Source organism: Nannobrachium achirus (genome assembly GCF_963921795.1).
Source record: "Nannobrachium achirus genome assembly, chromosome: 23".
Lineage (NCBI taxonomy): Eukaryota > Metazoa > Chordata > Actinopteri > Myctophiformes > Myctophidae > Nannobrachium > Nannobrachium achirus.
The window spans coordinates 14,389,401-14,415,693 of NC_137830.1; the positions used below are offsets into that span (position 1 = coordinate 14,389,401).

Here is a 26,293-nt window from a genome sequence, read left to right on the forward strand (position 1 = left end):
CTTTCGTGTAAATGTCTTTGCCGATGGGGGGAACTTGAGGGCTCTCTTCCTTACATCGATGGCTTAATTTTTCTGCAGATGGGGATATGGCATTTATGACATACGGTAACTCTAGTGATACTTGTTGCAGGGTTCCAAAATGTCTTCAAATGTTATGAAGAAGCCCACAATTGTTTTGGGTCAAAGTCTACCCCAAACATTGCCCTTTGTATTAACTGCCTGGACAACTAATGAAGGAAAGCGACCGTCAGTAGATGTTGTTCTGGAAAGGTTCAAAATCTAATACTTTATTGCCAAAATTAGAATGTGTCTGTCTTGGTGAGCTTACTTAAACAATAACAGAATAAGACATAAAACGTTATTGCACAATTATTTAACCTGCCTAGTGGCCTGCAGAGCTTAAGGCCTGACACACTGAAAGTGTCAGATGCTTGCGTCATCAAACGCAGCCTTTGCGTCAGTGACACTCGCATCAAAGCCGTTTTCATTGTGTCGTGGCATTTACGGATGTGTACCGTTCTGGAACCAGGAGGTTCTTAATGCATCTTGTGTGAGAAGTAAGGACATACAAAATGTTTTTTTTTTTTTTTTTTGTCAACCAGGTGAGAGGGGTCTTTTGAGAACTTTAAAGCCCTTCTTTACTAATCGAGCCATATAGATCTCCACTAGGAGTGTGAGATCACACCCTCCAATAATTCTGGATGCATTGCGCACTACCTTGTCCAACTGTCTCCTGTTTTCTGCTGTCATGTTGCCAAACCACACAGTTATTGCATAGTTGAGGATGCTTTTGACTGCTGCATGCTCTATGTTATATAACTCTTCCATTCCATCCCTGGGATTACTCTACCACATTTTTGTCAGTTGTCTTAACCACTTGAACCCTGGTGTCCAATAATGGGATACATTGAAGATGGCAGATCTACAAGCTCACAACGCATCGCATTATTGTGATGCGTTGTGAGTTTGTAGATCTGCCATTTAATTTTTTCTTGCCCGTATTGATAGTTTCAGTAAGCCTGTTGGAGAGACAGAAAACGGGCAGAGAGTTGGGGAGGGGCATGCAGCATGGGTCCACCCAGCTTGGGAATTGAACTGGGGATATCAGAGCCTATGTTGGAAGTTCAACCAAGAGTGTAGAGGGAAAAGGGAGAGAGTGCCTAGAGGGCTATTCTCGCTGAATGTTTACCCACAATAGGGTCACTAGGGTTCATGTGGTTATAAAAGTGTCTGGACTCTGGAGTGTTTTATTGAGGATAGTAGTGGTGTTGTCCCCCCATATCAAGGTGGAAGAAAACAGGGCATTCCCAAGAATGGAACTATGTCAACCCTCCTAGTGATAGTATTTTCCCGACCTGGGTCAAATGGCATTTAAAACAAATCATTCACGGTTTGGGTTCGATATTGATATTCAGCCTACTTGGAGTACCTGGATGGGGTACGTGATACATTTATCTTCAATGGGTTTTGCATTTTACCATGTGTAAATAGGATCATAAGATATGCCTTCTCGAGTTGATCGTCTCTTTTATTTCTCTCTGGTGTATCACACCCAGCTCTCTAAGGAATCATCCCTCACATTGCTGAGTTGAGACAGAGAGAGAAAGCACAGGGATCAAAAAGCTATACAACCAGAAACAAATGGTAGAGATTGGTTCGATCATGGAAAAGACTCGAGAATTATGACCAGGTCTTCAAACCGGCAAGCTTCAGTATCACAAGCCCATTCCTCAGAATCGGCGGTGAAATGCCATCGTCATTTTGTGGCGTCAATTCACAAAAAAAGATTTCCCTCCGTAATGAAAGAACACTTCCAAAACACACTCGGCCAAACTGGTAGGTTTAAAATCGATAAATAATATGACAATAATCTTATTGCTGAAACATAATGATGCTATACCTTTTCTGTCTTTGTCTTTTTACTTTTGCAACTGGAATGTATTTGTGTACAATATTGAAACCCCCATTTTGTTATTACAACATTTAATTTTTGACATCAAGCAAATAGCGGATGTCCTTTTATGTATTTTTGTTTCCAGTGACGGGGTGCTTTTTAGTACAGTTTTGATTTTACTATTTTGATACAGTCCTCAGTTCTTACCTCAGAAAACAAATCTATATTATTTTGTATGACAAAGGTGAAAAAACAAAAGAAAATGTCTGAATTATTGTAGTAAAGAGCATTACTTATGTCAGATGCGACCATACTGCCTCCTCCTCATGTGTACATACAACTGATTGAAAAAGGAGTACACACGCAGGTTTAAGGAGACAGACATACTACCAGAAAATGTTATTATTTTTCGTCTAAATGACCAATTTTATACCTACAGAAAAAAAACGATCCAAACCTGCTTGGGTGAACTGGCAGTATGACTGTTTTTTTTGTGACTCTCAAAGCTTTTAGCATCTGTGTGTGTGTGATCGAGTGACATTTTTGTGAATGCCTCTCTGTGTTGGTTGGAAAAAAAAATGCTATGTGAATATTACTTATATTTTCTTTTCAGTTGTTGTTTGTTCTTGTGTGTGTATATGTTGGTTGTCCCAAAATCCTCTCCCAACACAGACGTCTCTGATATTTTAACGAACATAACTTGTTGCTATATTGTCAACAAACACAATGATTAAAGATATCACCATGTCACCATGTTCAATTCATTCAACCAATATTAACTTTTAGCCACATAGCTCAGTGGTTCTCAACCTTTTCAGGTCGCAACCCCAAAAATAATCATATTTTAACTGGGGACCCCCCCCCCTCCCCCCCCACTCTGACGAGGGAGCGTGTCTCCGTTACTACATGTCATGTTTTCGACACCCGACTCTAACCCTCACCCTAACCTCCGTGGATTGAGTCGCTAACCCTCCGGTCGAAATGATGGTCGTTCGAAAGAGCGCGATTTTCCCCTCTGACGAGCACTAAGAGTTGAGGCATTACATTTTGTATAACACGGTTCTACTGTGAAAATAGCTGATCTACATGCATGTAGATTGGCTATTTTCACAATTTCTACCTCTAACATTTTAGGGGTATTGAAAAGTCCTTAAATTGTCACTTTAGAAATGTGCAGATACCCTCTATGCACTTAAACGTTATGTTGGGTCGTTTACTGTTGAGAGAGAAAACAATGTTGCACATTAAGTTAATCATCTGGGGACCCACCAAACTAATTTGGTGATCCCCTTGGGGGTCCCGACCCACAGATTGAGAACCATTGACAGCTGACTGGAGTCCCCCAGTGGTCTATACTAGGCCCCCTCCTGTTTTCCTTCTACACTAAATATTAGGGATGCCCGATACTGAATGTTTGACCGATATCCCATAACCGATTAATTGCATTGTCAAATCAATTGATACCAATATTGCAATGCAAGTTTCCAGACGGGTTTACCATGCATTTCTGGGGGTACAGTAGATGCAGAATGCTTATAAGACTGCAATTATAGTTATAAGAACTCATAAATACACACATTGCTTTAGAACAATATATTATAAAGCATTCTATAATGACTTATAAGATCAAGTATCATAATACTTAATAATTGCTGGACACTCCGACCATAGTGTTTTAACATATTACAATCGCTTCAGTTCAGTGTCTTCCTCAAGGACACTTCGACACTAACTCTGGGGGAGCCTGGGATCAAACTGGGAACCTTCTGGTTCCCAAGCGGACCCTCTACCTCCTGAGCCACTGATTTGACCTTTGAGTCATTAATATAGCGTTATCAAGCAAAGAAAACATTCAATAATATCGCATATATAAAAACACTATGGACAGGATAGGGGAAAACAAGGGGGTGGGGCTAAGGTAAGGGGGGGGGGTGCTCACTTCTCGCCTGTCTTATGGGAGAAGTGATAACTACCTCCTTCTCTGGCCTCCTGAAAGGTGAGTTTTCAGGGCAGTTTTGAAGGATGCCAGCGAGCTACATGTTTTAAGGGAGGTAGTCAAGGAATTCCACACCTGGGTGGCAGTGTTGTAGAAGGAGAATTTACCCATATTTGTCTCATGGGGTTGTCATGAATACTGTATGATTCCTTATACTTATTATATAGTTGCGAACGTCAGGTCGCACTTACTATCAAAACCTCCACCTGCTGTCCGTCCATCAGTCAGTCAGTCAGTCCGTCCGTCCGTCCGTCCGTCCGTCAGTCTGTCTGTCACACGTCACACTTTTGCCCTGCTCTTATCTCTGCAACCGTTGCCCCGATCCATGCCGAATTTTGCATTCCCATCAATTCACAGATGACCCTCTTCTAGCGCCACCATGAGGCCGATTCTTGCAAAACACATTTTTGGACACAGCTCCCTAAAATCACGCAAATCGGTACACAGTATGTCTACACTCATGTCATCAACATGGATCTGTCCCATATAGCGCCACCTTCAGGCCCATTTTTTAAAACACATTTTTGGACACTGCTCCTACAGATTTTGCCCTAAAATCACGCAAATCGGTACACAGTATGTCTACACTCATGTCATCAACATGGATCTGTCCCATATAGCGCCACCTTCAGGCCCATTTTTTAAAACACATTTTTGGACACTACTCCTACACATTTTTTGCCCTAAAACTCTTACTGGTGTTATAAGCTGATTACATTGCATACTTGACCATAATAAGTCATTAATAGAATGCTTTATAATGTGACTCATGATTATTGTTATAAGCCATCAAAAGTATAAATCTGACCGAGCATAGTTGAGTAATAAATCGACCAGGAGTACTTTGCCTCAAGTAGGCTATACTGCAAGTCGAGTACTTTGTCAACCACTGTCAAGCAGTTAAAGTGATGTATTATAATACGTTATAAACATGATTATAAGCTTACACTTGATTATAAACATTTATAACAAGCGTTATAATGTCTTATAAGCGTATTATAATGCATTATAAATGAGCTTATAATGCATTATGAAGGCGACCTTTATATAGTGAAAACAGCCGATCAAGAAGCAGCACACAACGCCTCACACCGCGAGGTGCTGTGTGCTTGTACATCGGCTATTTCCACTACTTTTGTGCAACACTTGGAGATACAATTTACTTTTATAACATTGACTCATCCAGTGGGAAAAGTAAGCTGAGTGAGCAGAGAGACGCCCTGCTGTTCAACACATTCTGTACAACCACAGCCTTGTCCTGTCTCAGCCATCAAGCAGCTCCTGGGTAAGTTGCCTTGCCCAAGGGCAATGAAACTGAAGTCATTCTTGACATTCCTGAAGGATATTCAGTTGAAGTTGAAGGAAATGTTGAGGGGGGTGGGATTGTGATTGTGTGCCCTCCACCCAGACTTCCTACTCCTAGGAATACTGATAAGCCCCTTTTCGACTGCAGTTTTAGCACCACACTACACCACACCACACCGCACCACATAAAAATATCTACATTTTCCATTACACAAAAGTACCCCTATCGGTAAGAAACAAATTGACCCTTTTAACTGTGATTATAATACAATATAAATTTGTATTACAAATTATAATGCACTATAATGGATTATAACTGTGATTATAATACATTATAATTATATTATAAAGTATTAATGTATTACTATGATAATTATAATACACTATAATAGATTATAATAGTGGTTATAACACACTAGAATCTATTGTATTACAACTATTTCATGGTAGTCTAAATGAGAAGTCAGTGAGTGATCAGTCATTATGAAGTGTTTGGCCCTGTGTGGCCTAGCTCAGACCTACTCTAGAGTGGATACTTTTTGAGCGGTGGTCACACCGTCTCCATAGCGTGGCTGTGTGTGTAGGTATGTTTGTTTGTTTGTATGTGGGTCTGTATGTAGCCTCAAGCCTGTGGTGTAGTACCTTTTCTGACCACACATGTTAAGGGAGGGGCGCTGTTGTTCAGGCCAGGCCACACACACACACACACACACACACACACACACACACACACACACACACACGGGGGGGGGGAACCACCGCTCAGTTCACACGGGTGTGATTTTATTAGTACCCCGTTTAGTACCACTTTCACACCACTCTACCCAGGTCCTTGTAGTGGAAAACCTGGCATAAGTTGGGCAGTGTGGAGTGGTGTGGAGTTGGGCCAGTGGAAAAGGGGCTCTTGTGTGTGTGTGTGTGTGTGTGTGTGTGTGTGTGTGTGTGTGTGTGTGTGTGTGTGTGTGTGTGTGTGTGTGTGTGTGTGTGTGTGTGTGTGTGTGTGTGTGTGTGTGTGTGTGTGTGTGTGTGTGTGTGTGTACACACCCAGTGTTGGGTGAATGGTAAAAGGGGAGGGGATCATTATATGATGTCACTCTATCTGTGTTTTTGGACCGGCACTTTTGACCCACAAGGTGGCAGCCTCGTGGAAGGATCCCAAAATACAAAGGGAATACATAATTGCACAACCACACCAGGGGGTCTAATGAAATACTGTCAACCAAACTCCTAGACACATGAAAACCAGAAAAAGTACAAAACTATGGCACCACATCTTTAAGGTGTGTCTTACTGGTGAATATTCTACCAATAAGCTAATTTCAGCCATATGGATTTGTGTCAATTGCCCCATTTCCATCACTAGATTTTTGTACAGACAGTCAGACATAATCGAAGCAATACAGTTTTCTCGCTGCCCAGTCTTCCTAGTGCCCAGATTTCCCAACTCCCAAGTGCCCACTCATGTCCCTATAGTGCCCATTCTTCCAAGGTGCCCAGTTTTCCCTGCTGGTGCCCGGAATGTTTTGGTGCCCCATCTGAAGTATAGGCTGCTCTCAACATGTTTCTTCATTCTTTTTACTTTGTTGGGAGACTTGGGAGAATCCGTTCTCTGGTGTGATGCGCTGTCCTCTGCTCTGAGTCTGTGCAGAGTCATATGATATGACCGAGTCAGCACCATATAATAACACAGCACAGCTCACAAAGCAGCAGCTTCAGCAAGAAGCACAAACATTTAGAAAGGGACTTTTACAGCAAGGCCATGGAGGGAAAGCTGCGCGTGCAACAGTTCTGTTGAGTTGTTATATAGACTACTTATAGGGTTAGTTAAATCTAGCCTATGTCATTTTATCTGGTAGGTTAACTTAATCAAATTGGTCTTAAAAACTCTTGCCTAAACCGTTAAAATATACACCGATATCTAGCGTAGCCTAGTAGTTCTGCTTCTGCGATAGTAGCGCAAGTTTGGCACTTCTTTTCTCCCTGCTGTACCGCCTCCCCCGTTATTTACGTAGCCTATCGCAGCATCACCGAACGAACAGCACCGCAAGAACCTCTGCTGCTGCTGTTGCACACAGTCAGATCCACGTCATTCTGTCAAACTACTCCCTTTTATCCTCCCGGTCAAAACTTCAACCATTTGGACCCATACCGCCATTCGCACCGCGCTGATCGACAGGATAAACGTTCGATAAAAAAGGGCGAAGACATGATGACAGGATTTCGACTTAACTTCTCGCCGCTCAAAGAACCACTGGGGTTTATCAGACTTGTGGAGTGGGTGAGTATAACGCCTACAGTTAATACGTGTGCTATTGAGTTATAATAAAGCAGGAGAAAGGGGGGACGCGCACTTTTTCTTTACTTGTAGCCTATGCGTGATGCGGCCGGGGATTTTCACAGGAGGTCGTGGCTCTGGCCTTATAATCAATGAGCTAAAAGTGTTTTAGCCAATTGGTAAATTGGTAACTTAATTTTAGCCTATGTTGGGGAAGCAGGCTATTTTACTGGAGAAGAAAATAGGATGTCTATTTGTGTTCTTGATAGGGCTGTCATCCAATTTTATTCAATCCAGCTGTAGGCCTATCTGATTATTCTGATATCTCTCGCAAGTTTTGCTGAGTTTGTGACGTCTGGCGTCACGCAGATATATGCCTACCGTATTATCTGCATATGGCTAATCTACACACACAGATATATGAAAATGATTCATAATCAACACACAGGCAGGGTCTCCTGTAGCCTAGCTATCTCATAAGAGATCGTCTGTGTTTTAGATTTCCCAGCGTTAATTTGCCTTGCTCTGCATAGTTCCGTTGGTCTGTCCTTCAAATGAATGAGTTATAGTTTAATGTATTTCTCGACAATAATTTACCTGGAAGTTACCCTGAAGACGTTGACTTTGGTGCAACGTTTGGTTACAATTTAAGAGGACTGAAACCAATGTACCGGTATCTACCTGATACCGCCCCCCACATGCAGCACATCACCACCAAACTGCGATTGTGCAATTGATTGATTGATTGATTGAAGACTGTATTAGAGGTTTGCATAGGAAAAGGTACAGGACCGTACAGTTCACATGACAAGGTCAACTAAAAGGATAAAGACCACAAGAAAACTGTTAGGCTTGTTTGCATTGGGCTCTCTTTGTAGGCCTATCTCAATTCATACACAAGATTGTTTGTTTCATAGTTTGACCATGTTAAGAAGACATCATTTTGTCATTAGGGATCCATTAATAAAGTCCTGCATAACTGGGTCAAATGGCTTTGTTACAGATAACTCAATTACATCCTCTCTCTCTCAGCTGCTTTCTTTCTCAACCAAGCCACTCCTTATTCATATGTAGCCACACACACACACACACACACACACACACACACACACGCACACACGCACACACGCACGCACGCACGCACGCGCGCGCGCAAGCGTGAGGGTCAGAGAAGGCACCCAGTCATCTGTGTGTGTGAGTTTTTAAAGCTATACTTATGGGGACTAAACGCATGTGGACCTCTGACAGTGTGGGGACAAAATAGTAGGTCCCCACAACGGTTAGGGTTAGGTTTAGGGATTGAGGTTAGGGTAAGGCCACAGGACTTGCATAAAAATGAATGAAAGCCTATATGTAATGTCCCCACAAGTGATGTGTGTAATATATATATATATATTTTGTGTGTGTGTGTGTGTGTGTGTGTGTGTGTGTGTGTGTGTGTGTGTGTGTGTGTGTGTGTGTGTGTGTGTGTGTGTGTGTGTGTGTGCGCGGCAAGTGCGTGCGTGCGTGCGTAGTTTATTGGAGAAAGTGAATATAAGGTCATTTTCTCAGTATAATAACAGAAAGGGCGTGGGTGGGTGGTTATTGTTGCACCTCCAGGTAACATACAACCATAATGGAGGATCAAATGGTTTTTGGCCTAAAGGATATGCATTGGAAAGCGAGCAGAGAGGTGTGTCTTTTGACAGCATAAACAACAATAGTATCTTGTAACCACTAATATAAACGTGTAATAGGCATAATAGTGATGCATAACATAACAAGCATCGTTAGATTTTGATGTGTTAAAACAAGACTCAACCACCTTTTAAGCCCTATTTTGTGATATAGGACAATCTATTTCTACTATAGGCTCACAATCTGTTGTGAGCTTGTAGATAACCTTTTTTTGTGTGTGTTTTTGCTATATTTTGGGAAATTAAAAACAATTGTGATACATTTTGAACATTTTTGAAGATTTGCCCCGAAAATTGACGCCAGGGTTAATGTGGTAACATACAGTGCATTTCTCCATAGTCCATACATATTTCCACCAGCCATGAACATGAATGACCAGAGGATATGATATCAAAAGCCCCCCAGAAAATCCAACCTTGATCGTACAGTTATTTCTCTGTATACATTATTGACATTGTCACACACAATAGTGTATGTCACAGTCATATTGTCACACAAACATATACAGCACTAGCACTTGCACACAGTACTTGACACCTCCTAACTTAACAGCTGCAGATGTTTGGAATTGTTTTGGCAATATATCATGGCAAATACATCTTGCCTGCGGAAACCAATTTCTTCAGAATAATTTGGGGGGAATCCATCCATTTTACATGAACATGACCCACGTTTAGTTCTTGAAACATGTAGGCCATGAAACCCTATAGTCTTACAGATTGCTGTAAAATATCATTTTGCGTGTCCATATTTTTCCATCTGTCCTGTAAAGAGACTCGTGCAAGTCTCTTAGCGTGCGTGCGTGCGTGAGTGCGTGCGTGTGTGTCATTTGCAAAAGAGACTTCCTAACCACCACATTAACTTTATGACCTAGACCAGGGGTCAGCAACCTTTTTGAAATGAAGTGCCATGTTTTTATTTTCTAGAGTGTCAGTGTGCCATGACAACATAAATTTGAATGACAAATATTTTGACTTATTTTAATTGGCAGGACATTGATATAACGACAATTAGATCCACCTATCTCCCCGACTCCCTCCCCAGTCAGAGTTCAGAGTTTTAATGAATGTAGAATTTTGTGCAAGATGTAATTTGCTACAAATTAGCTAACTTCATTTAACTGACCAAGTTTAAAAAAAAAAAGATTTCTCTCTCACACTTCTGCCAGTGTGCCGGTGATCACCCTCCCCTGTGCCAATGTTGGCACCCGTGCCTAAGGTTGCCTACCCCTGACCTAGACTATGTTGCAGGCCTGGTTGATATCTAATGATAATAATTTGCTTATACTGTATGTAGGAGAGCACACATGCACACCAACTGTGTGCACTGTGCACGCAACTTTTACTCCAACTGTATTGATTAAGAAACTAGGGGTGCAACAGTTAATCAAACTAATCGATTTGACTGATTATAGAAAGATTGATTATTGATTTTAATAAAATTATTGATTTTTATAAAATTATTGATTTTTATAAAATTATTGATTTTTATAAAATTATTGATTTTTATAAAATTATTGATTTTTATAAAATTATTGATTTTTATAAAAGTATTGATTTTGCGATTTTGTAGACCAGCTATTTAAGGCCAAATGTACGCCTAGCATGTCCAGAATAGGTTCACTATAGTGTTCGAAACGCTCCTCTAAATATTGCCCGTAAAATTCCCTATTTTCATTTTGTGAAGGGAAGTGGTCAGCCCTTTGGTATTTTCTTTTTCGTTTTTGAGATGGATGAAAGCTGAGACAGCCGAGGTGACTAGCAAGGCCCGGGAGGGAGGTCTCTGGCAGGAAGGGTTCCACATGTGGGTCCAAACATGGGGTTTTTTAACAGCTCCAACACTGACTGGACCATCTGTAAAGAATCATTATTAAGCAGTTTCTGGACTCGTTTCCCAGGGAGTAACTCAATTGCTGGAGAACTTAAGAGACATTATAGCAAAAAGAATCAGTTTATACTGAATCCTGTGACATAGGCCTACATTGTGACATTGTAAAACTAAGGTCCTTACCCCCCTCTGTCCCTGGTGGTCAACAACAAGGGCTGTGTCATGTAAATGTAACTGTATGAATGAGTCATTGCCGGGTAATGCTATCACAGCAGAGCAGACGTACCAGACGGCTAACCTCGCCTCACCAGACTTTCTGAGAGAAAGCCTGGTGATCGTTAACAACGGGCGGTTTGATCCGGTCTAGGCGGAAACCACTAGCCGAAGACGCGGCGTCGCTTTGTTTTGGTTCCCTCCGTTTGTTTCCCCAATCCCTATTAATATGCTCGAGTAGTCTAATGTAGTCTTGCCAGTCGCTACGAGTTGGAATAAAAGATGCATATCCCAAACACATTTTTCAAAAGCAAAACTACGCCGCATCAAGGAGTTTATTAGGTAGGCCCTAAAAGTATGTCCTTGAGCGCAGGGAATTATTTTGGGTTAAAACTGAATCCGGTTTGATAGTTCAAATTGTAGTCCGTGGAGTACTACAACATGACGTAATGTCACGTAAAGTGGTTTCCTCTCCCGACCGGATCAAACCTCAAAAAGTTGATCCCAGACTAACCCTGGGCAACTAAAAGAAGCTTCAATCCGGGACTTATTTGTCATGATTAAAACCTTATTTTGTTGTATGGTAGTGATTTTCAACCTTTTTTATATCAAGGACCATTATTCGGGCATTTGAGCCACAGACCACCATTTGATGAGATCTCAAACCCAAATTATGTTGTAATCGTTAGATAACATTTCGTCCACAGTTCCATCCTTGCTGTATTGATATGGTGCCATTGGAGAGATAACAAGCACACGTTGATCAAAAGAAAAATTCTTCTACATTCTCTAATTGTGTAGACTTCTCGTGCATTAAGTGATGCAGATGTTTAACCAAAATATTCAACTCTTCAGAGCGTAAAATGAAACCAAATGGACTCTTGAGAGCATAAAATGAAATCAATTTGGTTTCATTTTACGCTCTCAAGAGTTAAGGATCGATATGAGTCCAATTGGTTACCAACTCTCCATTTACCTGGGGACCACCTGGAACCCCCTCAAGGACCACTGGTGGTCCCCGGACCACAGAACCACTGTGGCGTACTATAGAGTATGTTAATACAATATACAGTAAATCATATATCTGCAGTGGTTGGAGGTGGTCTCCCTTCTCTTTCATTGAGACATTTAGACCCTGTTCTCAGGTAGGGTTGACAAGTAGCCATGGCCTAAGTTCATAAGCCCAATTTCCCCTCAGGGGATTCCTTCTGGACTATCTGGAGACCTTTGGGTTCAAATCCTGGATGTTGCTGTCTGGAGAGAACATAACATTTGAAAACTTTCAAATGGCTGGTCCTGCAGCCATTTGAAAGGCTGCAGGACCAGATTTCATTTAAAGAGGGGAATACCCTTAGCGCCATTGGAGGGGTTTCTCTAACAAAGCTCTGGGTTTCTCTAACCCAGCTCTGTGTGTGTGTGTGTGTGTGTGTGTGTGTGTGTGTGTGTGTGTGTGTGTGTGTGTGTGTGTGTGTGTGTGTGTGTGTGTGTGTGTGTGTGTGTGTGTGTGTGTGTGTGTGTGTGTGTGTGTGTGTGTGTGTGTGTGTGTGTGTGTGTGTGTGTGTGTGCGTGTGTGTGACCGGTGGTGTGACAGCAGTCGGTCAGCAAATGTGTCTGTGTGCACGAGAGCATGCGATGTGTATAGGTCCGAAACAGGAAGTGGCGGGCTATCACATCTGGAGAAACATCTGGATAGGCCTGAGGGTGGGTGGGTGGGTGGGTGTGTGTGTGTGTGTGTGTGTGTGTGTGTGTGTGTGTGTGTGTGTGTGTGTGTGTGTGTGTGTGTGTGTGTGTGTGTGTGTGTGTGTGTGTGTGTGTGTGTGTGTGTGTGTGTGTGTGTGTGTGTGTGTGTGTGTGTGTGTGTGTGTATACACACACATATGAACATACAGCACAGAACAGTTACATACGTGTGGTTTCACAGAGTGCACAAGACTCAGTTTGTTTGTGCATGTGTGGGGGCATCACGTATCAATACGCAGTTCTGTTGCAAGCAACTTTCACTGTAAGATTACCACGTGGTTTTGGTAACGAAGCAAACTCTACTACAGTGCTCCTCCAAGTCCTTGAGGGGGTTTCCAAAAGGGGTTCCAAGGGCTGCTCAGCTAAATTAGTTGGTATAGCATCGTAATCAGTTTAACTACTTTAACCCTATACATCGGTTAGTTGAAAACAGGGACGTGCTGGGCCCCTGATTCAGCCCGGGAAAAAGAGTTGGAGAGGCCCTCATTTATTTATTTTTTTCGTTGTCGGGTGGAAACCTTATGTGTCCAAAACCGTTTGTTTTGTATTTATCATTTAAAAAACATGATTTAAACTAGTGAAAACAGCCGATCTACAAGCACACAACGCCTCGCATCGCGAGGCGTTGTGTGCTTGTAGATCTGCTGTTTTCACTACTTTTGTGCAACAGCCTTGTATGATGAAGCAGGGCTTTGCTTTGCGAAAACAATTATACAGTAAATGTGAAACTTGGAGATACAAGGTTTCTGCCCGACAGTGACGATTTACTTTGTTGGCCGCCCAGCCCCCAAAATGGAACGAAGGCCGACATTTTATTTTTAATTTTTTCCTAATGGCCGGCCTGGACCGGCCGGGAATGAACCGGCCGTTCGGGAGTTGTCCCGCTTTTCCCAATGGCCAGCACGTCCCTGGTTGAAAATAGATGCTCTCTTGTTCCCCTGGGTCACTTTCAGTCGGATATATCAACGTTGGTAAATTTAAATAGCACAGGTTTTATTGATGTTGATGTAATTTTCTTTTAATCGTGTTATTAGTGTGGTTGCACGCAATAATCCTTTTTTTACAGCAAAGTGAACCTGTGTTTTGTAAACTTTTTGAGTAACGTTATCCGGGTTGGGCGGCTGCACAACACAAAAGTGAAGCTTTTGGTCATGCTTCACTTGACATCACAATATCTAATATAAATGGACAGGATTCATTTCCCTGTGGATTTCTCGCAACTAGCGTCAGTGAAACTGAAACCACACTTGCAATTTCCCAGTTTTAATTATTCGTTCTTTTTATTTTTATTAGTGTGGTTGCAACCAGCAGGGCAACCAGACAGTACTTGTGCCCACAGATTTGGTGGCACACACTTGGGCCATATGTAGTTTAATTTATATACATTTATTCTTGAATTAATTTTCTCCATTGACTTTCCCAAAGATGGAGATGGCTTACATCATAGATGTCTGACATCATAGACCACATGGCATTGACACAGTATGTCCATATATGGGCTTTCCAATATATGGGCTTAATATTGATGACATCATAGGGACAAGGACTGACACAGAGATCTCCATATATGGCCATTAATGTATTAGTTAATTCATTTTCCCCATTGACTTGAATGGAAAATTCAAATGGTAAGACGAAATTCATTTGGTAAATTTGCGTCCCGGTAACCACACTTGCAATTTCTAGTTATTATTTGTTATTACTTGCACAAGCAGAGCGTGCAAGTACTCGATCGGCTGGGTATGTATGTATGTATGCATGTATGCATGTATGCATGTACTGTATGTATGTCGGTGTCCTCTCTTGTTTAAGACCGTAGCCCAGTCAGGGCAACGTCATCATTAACAGGCAATGAGGGACCAGTATTCATGGTGATCAGGGGTGAGATGCCGTGGGCTCGGTTGGGCTCGGCGAGCCCAGACTTATTGCACGCACGCACGCCTCACATGCACGCACATGAATCATCACGTCACGGATTTAGAGGGGCACCACTTCTAAAATCCATATCACACCACTGATGGTGATGCCAGTGGTGATGTCACTGGCATCGCCAGTGGGGAGCATACCTCATGGTGCGTTCTGCCTCCTAATTGTGCGCTAGGCGCTAGTTGGAACCTCGACAGAGTGCCTTTCTAGTTCATATTGTTGTTGTTTTTCTCGACTTGTAATTTTGGCAGTGCTGGAAAAGAGGGTCTCAGCCCTCAGTGTGTTTCCCGAGAATTAAATAAAGGTTGAAATTAAATTAAATGAAACTCGCAAGCACCATATAGGTTCAAACTAGCGAATGGTCATTAGTCTTCCCTACTGTCATACGGTACATTGCCTGTGTCAGTTCCATGGTTTACAGTCTTAGACATTTTTTGAAATTCTACCCATATGGCTTGATTTAATTTAGTTCCATAGCACAGCTGTCTATCGTCTTGGCAGTCTAAGGGCCAGGTTAACAAGACACAGCTATATCCATCTGCTAGCATAACTGACCACTGAAACAGTAACGGCATGTTTTATGATTATGCATGGCTGTAAAGAAAAAAATCAAACCTCGGTTCGAAGTGGAGCGGTGAATCTGAGCAGATTGAGTGTGTGTGTGTGTGTGTGTGTGTGTGTGTGTGTGTGTGTGTGTGTGTGTGCCTGCACAACAGCGCCCCTCCTTTAACTTGTGTGGCCACTCAAGGTATTGCCAGGCTACAGACATAGCCAGCCAGCCACCCACGGACATACCTGTCTATTGGGAGCGCTTTCACCGCTCCAAAAACAATCTCCTCCATTGCCTGTCACTTCCAACATGTCAGCCACCCTGTTTCCTCTCTTCATTTGTGTGATCCAACAGAGGAAAACACCACACAGGGGATGGAATAATATGGATCGTCTGTTACAGGAAAATGTACCTTCTTTTTTACTGTAACCACTTAAACTCTACAATATATATACTCAGTTGACCAGAGTTCCCCCAGGGGTCTATACTGGTTCCCCTCCCTTTTTCCCTCTACACCAAATGAAAATGGCTATAGGCCTGGACGGCTAGGGTAGCGGTCCGGGTACCTAGGCTGCTGATGCAGCTTGTTGTCAGCATGTTGCGTGTCGCAGGTTCGACTCCCGATTCCGACGACCTTTGCTGCGTGTCACTCCCCTTCTCTCTCTCTCTCCCTCTCTCTCTCTCTCTTTCTCTCTCCCCATTTCCTATAGTAGTCTACTATAATATGTCAATAAAGCCAAAAAGCCCCCAAAAGAGATATATATACAGTATATCTTTGAAAATAGCCGATGTACAAGCTCACAACCGCTCACTTGTAGGTCAACCCACAAGGCAATTTTAAAATAGGGTTGCACTGAATCATTTACGGTTTACAGTGCATGTTTTGCAGTTAGCAGTGCATCTTTAGTAGATTACAGTGCAACCACAGGAGTTTAGTTAGTAAGTAAGGACGGAGTGGCATATTGTCGATATCATGTATCACGAGGGTGTCTATCCCCTTTTCAATGGGCTAGACCCCTGGGAGATGGATTGATGAGGTGGAGCGCAACACCAACCATCAGCTCTCAGGATTTCCCACTCATCTTTTTGCCAAGCCGTTTTATTCATTATGCTAAGTTGGCATCGCAACTGTGTGGTCTAGGTTGGCTCATTCAAGTCATGTACTATTTGTACCTGAGTGAGCTACCCAGACACTGGAGTTAGTTTACAGTTGATGCTTTTACTGTTCACAGTGCAATTTGCATCAGTGCAGTCACGTTTGGGGGGAAACTAATCAAACAAACAAACAAACAAACAAACAAAAAACATTATTTTGTACACAAAATGACATTAAATCAGGATGAGAATAAAAGAAAGACATTCCTTTGAATCTTTAAACAGAGACTGTGCTCATGTTTTGTCTGTTGCATAGCAGATGCTGCTGTCTTGGATGCCTGCTTGTATTAGCTGAACAAAAGAGCGTTTACAGATTAAGTTCAGGGGTTACCTCGCTGGCTAGAGGAATTTCTCTTGCTGGTTTTAAAGAGAGCATTAGTGTCACATGGTTTCCATGCTGGTTCAGACTCCTTTATGTGGCACCGAGAAAGAATTTCAAAGGAAACACTGAATTGAAGTGCGTGTGTCTATGTGTGCAACTAGTGTTTTTACAGCTTGGCTACTTTTTGGAGCGGTGAAAGCGCTCCCAATAGACAGGTATGTCTGTGGCTGGCTGGCTGGCTATGTGGCTGGCTGGCTATGTGGCTGGCTGGCTATGTCCGTAGCCTGGCAATACCTTGAGTGGCCACACACAACACACATGTTAAAGGAGGGGCGCTGTTGTGCAGGCAGGCAGGCACACACACACACACACACACACACACACACACACACACACACACACACACACACACACACACACACACACACACACACAGAGAGAGATCTAGAACCAACATAGATCTAGAACACATAGAACACATAGCGCTTCACACACACAGGGTATAGCTGCTCAGATTCACCGCTCCACTTCGAACCGAGGTTTGATTTTTAATGAGGGTTTGTCAAAGGCCCTCCTCCTGTTCCTCTATGGCTGAAGCATTGTGGTGATAATGACTTAGCCATGCAGATGTATCATTAGAAGGTATAAAACACTGTGTGATGGCGTTTCACATTAATATTGACTTTACTAAACAAAGACTGTTTGTAATAAGGGATTTTCCTGTCCTGCTATTCCTTTATCGATAGACTGTCTAGTGAAAACACATTGTCTATCTGTGTGTCGTTTTGTTTTGTTCGTTCGTTCGTTCGTTCGTGTAGGACTACACAGGCAATTAGGACATCAGCCAAGAAGTGGTATCATCATCCAGTTCAATGAAGTCGCTGGCTCCATGTGGTGATTTGAAGGTTGGGCATTCATCAATATTGTGTTCAACAGTCTGTGGTTTTCCGCATTCACAGAGATCAGTGGCAGACCAGACAGTCTGGTGTGTCATTTGATATAGTAAGTGACTAAAGTGATGGAAATTAGGGATGGAAATCAGAACCGGCCAATATCAAAAATCGGCAGGTATGATATATCAAACCGGCCGAATCGGTGACCGGCAGGTCACTGACATAAATACCGGTTTTATGCCAATTGTGTCTATGGCACTGCACAGCATGATGCTCTGGTCCTGTGACTAAAGTAAACATTAGCAAGTAGCAGCCAGTCTACTTAGTGGCAGCCTACAGAATACAGATGGATGTAATGCAATGTAAGGATATATTCCATAATCCTGTGTCAATGTCGTCTCCAAAAAGAAGGGAAAAAAAACATACGTCACCTGCTTTCCTCCTGCCTAGTCCAGACGGTCATATTAGACTGTCTTGATTTTGGATATTGTACTATTGTGATTGATTTGGCATAGTGTTCTTCTAGCTTATTGGTACTCATGTCTTGTAGGCCTACTTGGCCTGAAAAATATTGGGGTATTGGAGCAACCCTATTTTCTAGTTCTTAGCTAAAGAAATCGGTATTGGAAAAATTGGTTTTGGCATGTCAGACCTTCATAAAACCGGTGGATCGGTATCGGACAAGAATTTTGCAATCGGTCCATCTCTAATGGAAATTGCTGTTGCCTTTTGATAATGAATCCCTGGACTGTTGAGGCATCTTATGTTCTGATACTTCTGCTTTCCACCTTGTTTTGATAACGCTGCCTCTACATTATATTTTTTGTGTTGTACCATTGACCTCTGTCTACAAGTGAAACTTTGCTCTACTGTTATGTTCCTAGGATGGAGGAATGCTGTTCTTGTGGCCTTGTTGAAATGGGAACATCTGAACCTTGATTTCATTTGCATTGGGCAATGCGAGCACTCAGGCCATTCCAAATAATTAATCACCAAGTCAGAAAACACTGACAGCTACTAAGGGTTAATTTGTTTTCTTCCTCTGTAAAACTCGTCTCAGTGTTTTTCTTTCAGTCTTGTTGACTGATGTTATCATCGCTGATGGGTGGAAAACCTTGTTGTCCAAAACTGTGACTTTTCAGGAAATATTTTCTATTTCCTAAATAATAAATAATCTGTGTAGTTATTTAGTACAATGTTGTTATTTAGTACAATGAAGTTATTTAGTGACATGTTCTGCTGCTTGAACCACTTTCAACCTCTTATAACCCATTATATTTTTGGGCATGTCATTATAGGCAACAAGAAATAATCGAACATATATTTTTAAATAGCCGATCTACAAGCTCACAACACGCAAATGTGACACGTGTGTTTGTATATCTGCGTTTTGTACTATAGCCTACTGTCATACAACAAAGTATGAATTATAACATTATTACTTGATGGAGATACAAGCTTTCTGTCCAGCACCATTACGTGGTTACTGTCTGAAAACTAAACAGTGTTCTCCCATATCAGTCTAGGGGCGGCAGTGGCTCAGGGGTAGAGAAATCGTCATTAGAACACAGAGGGTTTCCGAAGGGTTTCCATTTCGAGCCCGGGCTCCCCCAGAGTTAGTGTCGAAGAGTCCTTGAGCAATACTCTGAGCCCCTAGAGTTGCTCTTGGTGAGCAGGTTGCTGCCTTGCATGGGTTCCGCTGCCATCGGTGTGTGAACGGGTGAATGTAAAGCACAATCTCTGTAAAGCGCCTTGGATAAAGGCACTATATAAATGCACCGTTTAACAGTCTTAGGGGATTTCTCTGATCTCTCTCTCTCTATCTCTCTCTAAACAGCTCACAGCTATATTTGCCTTTGGAAGCTGTGGTGGCTACTCTGGGAGGAACATTATCTCTCTGTTCTGCGGCGATGGGAAGAATGAAACGCTCTCCGCCAGCTTTCACTACCCGTTCAGGTGACTTCACATCTTCCAGTGGTTCTCAAACTGTTTGATATGCGTTGTGCCACGGACCCTCATTTCATACAGTCTCGGCCCCAGTCAACCAAACCCTGTAAAATCCTAACTCTGAGAGTGTAACAAATTTGATTTCATTTGTACATTCTCAAAGAGTTACAGTAACTTCTCGTCGTTCTCGAAGGACCCCTGGGGGTCCACGAACCCCATAGGAAACAGTGTTTTATTATTTTCTGATATATTCTATTCAAGTGTTTCTCAAATGGGGGCTCTAGTAGCCCTAAGAGTATTCTGAGGGTCTCCTATAGGGCAGGGTTTGCAAAAGTGGGTGCCGTGGCACCTTAGGGTGCTGGGATGCCAGTACAGGGATGCCTCAGAATCATTTGATAATATTTGGAATTCATCAATTTCACAACATCAATATCACTTCACTATGCTTAGTAAAACAGACCTGATTTGCACTTTACTTGATGAGTTCTTTTTCCATCTACAGCCAACTCTCTTCACCAAAAATAGCAGATCTACAAACGCACAACGCATCACAACGGTTAAACGTCAAAGTTATTTTCAGTCAGTTCTAATATTTGTCTGTGACATAGCCGACCGCACCTCAGGTGGAAAGATGTGCATATTTATTTTGCGTAATATGAAGTAAGATTCAAACAAATGAACAGTTTAATTCAGGGGTGCTGTGGATGAAAAGGTTATTTACAGGGGTGCCCTGAGTCAAAGAAGTATTTTGTCACTGTCGGGCAGAAACCTCGTATCTCCAAGTTTCGAATTTGTTAATTGTTTCGCTAAGTAAAGCCCTGCTTCATCATACAAGGCCGTCGCACAAAACAAGTGAAAACAGCAGATCTACAAGCACAAGTGTGCTTGTAGATCTGCTCTTTTCACTAGTTTAGTTCATTTTTTAAATGATAATACAAAACGAACGCTTTTTGGACATACAAGGTTTCCACCCGACAACGACGATGTGTTAGTCTCCTGTTCATTTAATGCTCAGTGAACAAATGGAGGTGGACTCTCTCCAACCATTAACTCCGACCAAGACTTAATGCAACCATTTGGATAAATGAACACTGATGTATTTTCCTGTGCAGGTTAAGTCAGGTTCCTCTCGTCGATGGAAACGCCACTCTCTGTAACCACTCTGTCGCCGCCACGCACATGGTGGGAGACTCCGCCTCCTCGGCCGAGTTCTTTGTGGGCGTGGCCATCATCTGCTTCCTGTACACGATGGTGGCGCTGCTGGTCTACCTGGGCTACATGCACGTCTACAAGGACTCCGACTTTGGGCCCATGTTTGTGAGTATAATTGCCCGACATGCAGATTGTAGGATACTATTCAGGCCGCTGCGTGGCCCTCACCGCCGCGTGGTGTGTAATGGTCAAATATGGAGATCATATCCCGCGTGACAGTCCAATATACACTGCTCAAAAAAATAAATCTATGTGTTCTCTGGCAAATGTCAATCGGGCTGCACGGTGTTGGGCTGTGAGCACAGGCCCCACTTGTGGACGTCGGGCCCTCATACCACCATCATGGAGTCTGTTTCTCACAGTTTGAGCAGAAACATTCACATTAGTGGCCTGCTGAAGGTCGTTTTGTAGGGCTCTGGCAGTGCTCCTCCTGTTCCTCCTTGCACAAAGGACCAGATAGCGGTCCTGCGGCTGGGTTGTTGTCCTCCTACGGCCCCCTCCACGTCTCCTGGTGTACTGGCCTGTCTCCTGGTATCGCCTCCATGCTCTGGACACTGTGCTGGGAGACACAGCAAACCTTCTTGCCACAGTGCGCATTGATGTGCCATCCTGGATGAGCAGCACTACCTGAGCAACTTCTGTGGGTTGCAGATACCGCCTCATGCTACCTCTAGTGGTCAGGGCACTGGCAAAATCCAAAACTAACCAAAAATCTGCCAGAAAGGATGAGGACAGGCAAATGGTCTGTGGCCACCACCTGCAAAACCATTCCTTTTTTAGGGGTTGTCTTGCAAATTGCCTCATTTTCACCTGTTGTCTTTTCCATTTGCACAACAGCAGATGAAATAATTAGTGTTGCTTCCTAACTGGCCAGGTTGATATCCCAAAAGTGTGATTGACTTGGAGTTACATTGCAATGATTATGCGTTCCCTTTATTTTTTTGAGCAGTGGATATGCGATCATGCCTACTACATTTTTGGAGGTCAAAAAAAAGTTTTGAAAAAAAAAAGTTTTGGAAAAAAAAGTCTTGATTATTATTCTTTTTAAATAAAGTATTGGTGATGCGATGACGTGGTGTATAATGTTTGGTTTGCGTTGTAGATGAGAACTATTTGAGGGGACTATTACGGGACTGGGCGGCCAATAGTGAAATACGGACTTCCTGTGATTGAGGTGAAAGAGAAAAGCAGAAATTTGGCTAACTGTTTCCGGGTCGACTTGAGGCTACAGAGGCAAAATATGAGGGTTATAACTAATACAACTGTATACAGAGGTTTGGAAACGACATCTTGCAAAGGTGACATGGGTGTTTGAATTTTTAAGCTATATTTAGTACATAATGTAGTACATCTTGGCCAAGTGGTTTGGTATTAAGTTAGCGATACATACGGGTGATGACCCGGAAGTAGATCACTTACTCTGATGTAATATAAAAGAAGAGAAGATTGTAGAACAAGTGGTTCTGAACCTGAGGGGCCGGGGACCTCTTGTGGGCTGTGAGGATATTGCAGGTGGGCCTCCAATACCCTTTTTCTTTCTGTTCCTTTCTGTTTAGCAGGCAAGCATTGGCCTGGCATGCCCTACAGCAGGGGTTTTCAAAGTGGGTGACGGGGCACCCTGGGGTGCCGTGATGCCAGTCCAGGGGTGCCGCGAGATAATTTGATAATATTTGGAATTCATCAATATCACTTCACTATGCTTAGTAAAACAAACCTGATTTGCACTGTACTTGATGAGTTCTTTTTCCATCTACGACAACTCTCTTCACCAAAAATAGCAGATCTCCAAGCTCACAACGTGTCACGTAGTGACGCGTTGTCCCAAGAACTTGATTGGTTCAAGGGTGGGAATAGATCGTTCCTCCACATGCTTTATGCCCTTCTGGGGAAACTCCTCACTGTCAGGGGAAAACAAAGCGGCTTGCGACTTTATGTGTATCACTAGAGACGAGGTTGTCTACAACTGCGGGGTATTGGCTCAGGAGGTCGAGTAGCCGCTTAGGAGTTGGAAGGTTCCCAGTTCGATCCCGGGCTCCCCCTGTGTTACTGGCGAATGGTCCTTGAGCAAGACACTGAACTTTTGACGGCAACAAATAGTGTCGAAGCAAAAGGCTTTTGGGCTCCACTCCATGCGATGAGGGCTGTTGGGTTCTGCTTGGGAATCTGGACAACAGGGGCATTTCTGCCTAATAGACCCCTTCGACAGTCATTTGGGACCAATATAAGTAGCAAAATGAGCCAAGATGTTATTTAGTGCAGAGTAGTGCTGCCAATATTCCTCAGAAATGAAATTCGAATATTGGTCTTAGAAATTGGACGAATATCGAATATATTCGAATATTAATATTAATATATTATATATATTTTATATTATATATTAAAAAAAAAACATTTTTTTGGCCATCAACTACTAAATGGCATCAGCTGAGCTGGACACACACACACACACACACCTTCCCTCTGCAGTGCTCTGAAAGTGACTGGAGTCTCATTTCTCTCCTCCTTAATTGGCCTTGAATATGATTGAAAATGAAGGATTACTGTGATTATGGTAAGCTTACATTTCATATCCCACTCACCATTCCCGAAACTTTCACTAGCCCACCAAAAAAAAAAAGGAAAAAAAAGGAAAAAATAATAATAATAATAATTTGAATATTAATTTTCATATTCGAATTTACATATTTTTTCCATATTCGACGAATATTCGAAATTCGAATATTAATTTGGCAGCCTTAGTGCAGACTGCAGAGTTGTCCTCTAAGTGGGTAATGTAAAGTGGTAAAAGCTGTTATACCGTTCTCTGACAGGGGGGGGGGTTCCTATTATGTCATCTGTCATCCAGGACTTTGGGGTGACAGCTGCCTTGGCCTTGCTGTGGCTGGTGTGTTCGTCAGCCTGGGCTAAAGGTCTGCAGAACGTCAAGGACGCCACCGGCGAGGAGGGCATCGTCAACACGCTGTCCCTGTGCAAGGAGAGCGATGTCGTCTGCCAGGTCACCGAGTTCGCCTACATGCGCACCCTCAACATCTCTGTGGTGAGCAGAAATCACAGAACAATACAGTGCCATACCACGCAATATACAAATAACATTACATTACATTACAGTGTAAGCAGTTAACATTAAAGGGATATTCCACTTTCAACAGGGAGTAGTCGTGGTAGGGCCTCTCTCCACATACAACCCCATTGTAACTTCAAACTCCATTTTAACCATGATAGATTCATTAAAAACACCCATTATTTTTTCTGGGGACTCATTTTACCTTCCTAATACGTGAGCAGGCCGTGTTTTTTCGATAACTTTTTTCATTTATTTTTAATAATTATTTGGGAAAATGGAAAAAATGAAATACAAAAAAATAATTATTAAAAATAAATGAAAAAAGTTATCGAAAAAACACGGCCTGCTCACATATTAGGAGGGTATTATGAGTCACTAGAAAAAAATAATGGGTGCTTTTAATCTATCATGGTTAAAATGAAGTTTGAAGTTACAATGGGTGTGTGTGGGGAGAGGCCCTGGGCCTGGAGGGCCTGGTAACATTTACATCAAATATCTAAATATTCAATCAAGCTAATTAAAAACTGTTCAGGGTGTTCATAAAAGCCTGATTAGATGATAAAATATATCAAAGTTTTTTTGAAAGTGAAATATCCCTTTAAAGCTGCAACCTGGAACTTATTTTAATGAATACAATTATTATCATTTTAACCGATCTGTAGGATTGCATAACAGCTGACATTTAGACTCATCCAAACATAAAAAGATATATAGTGTGTGAGTTTGTGTATCAGCGATTTATTTAATTGTTTTGTTGAATAGGGCATAAGTGTTTAAACCTATGATCTGATCAGTCATTCTTATACGTTCTTTAAATTCGAATAGTGAAGTCAAACTGTTCCTCACTTTGCTGGGGCCCCCTCTCTAAGGAAAGGCTGTAGCTATGTTTGATTTAATGATTTGTATGAAGTACAGCAGCCTAAAAGGTTAAATACTAGGGATGGAACGATAAAGTAACTGAATCGAAACATCGATTTTAATTAGCAATGATCTACTATATCGTTTGCAGAAGCAAAATATCGTACCGTTTTGGCTTTGTATCGTATCGTTTTTAAATGCAGTAATCGGTATCGAATCGTTTTGCAATGCAAATAATTGATTGTATAGAAACTAAGTATTTGTGCCTTGTATTTGGCAATTTTAAGAGGGAAAATGAAAAAGAGGTGTCTAATTACCGCATCACGATACATGGTTAACGATACGATACATGGACAATATTGGGTCATTCATGGTGATACGATACGATTCGATTCAATGATTTAAAATCGATATAGTAACTATTTAGCAAAGAAATGAAATCTGTGTAAAACGTGTAAAAAATCTATTATGGAAGTAAACACAGTGATTATCTAGCAAATACATAGACATTACATTTCAACGCATATGGACAAACCCACCTTGACATGAACACAGAGATTACACACATTTATCAATCGACCAAGAGTAGCTATATGGAATGGAAAGTATCGTATCGCTGTTAAAATGCATCGTTACACCCCTATTAAATACGCAAGTAAACAAGATCTTCAAGTTTCATTCTTCTCTCTCGCTCACTCTCTCTCTCTCTGTTTGCCAGGTGTTTGGATTCCTCAACATGTTTGTGTGGGCGGGCAACGCATGGTTTGTGTACAAGGAGACCCGCTGGCACTCTCAGAAATACTCTGGCCAGCCAGCGTCTGGAAGACCACAGGTCCCCGCCCCCATATAATATCCCACACGCACGTGTGCATGCACACACATGCATGCATGCACACGCACGCACGCGAGCACAAACACACATCACATGCACACACATACAATGCATTCATACTTACACACCTTCATGCTTGCATGCACATACACACTGACAGTAATCGGCATACGTGAGCATGCACACATAGACACACAATCAGTATGCACACATAATGTACAAACCCTGCGTTATGTACCGTAGGTACTACAAAAAACACAAACATATGAGCTTGCATCCATATACAGTACACACCAGAATGTACACACACACACACACACACACACACACACACGCACGCACGCACGCAAGCACTCACAAACACACACACACACACACACACACACACACACACACACACACACACACACACACACACACACACACACACACACACACACACACAAAGGGGCCTATGAAGACAAGAGATCATCCAATTGAAGAAGCAGCCATCATGTGGTACAACTACAGTACAAACCTGGGTCTTGTTGAATAGAGGCCTTATCAGTACCGAAAAGATGAACATTGTAGAAGTCCCCAACCTCTGACTCCAGCTGCATTCACCAGC

General features: G+C 42.3%; 1 protein-coding gene across 1 annotated transcript; it reads left to right on the plus strand.

The window, feature by feature from the left end:
- Positions 1 to 7,398: 7,398 nt before the first annotated feature.
- sypl1 (synaptophysin-like 1) lies at positions 7,399 to 25,704 on the plus strand (the record flags this gene model as incomplete). The annotated part of the gene is made up of 5 exons (XM_080754754.1): positions 7,399 to 7,473; positions 19,611 to 19,729; positions 20,833 to 21,037; positions 23,778 to 23,969; positions 25,573 to 25,704. Exons 1-5 carry the CDS (start codon positions 7,402 to 7,404, stop codon positions 25,702 to 25,704), a joined length of 720 nt encoding a protein of 239 aa, XP_080610880.1. The 5' UTR covers positions 7,399 to 7,401.
- Positions 25,705 to 26,293: the final 589 nt, after the last annotated feature.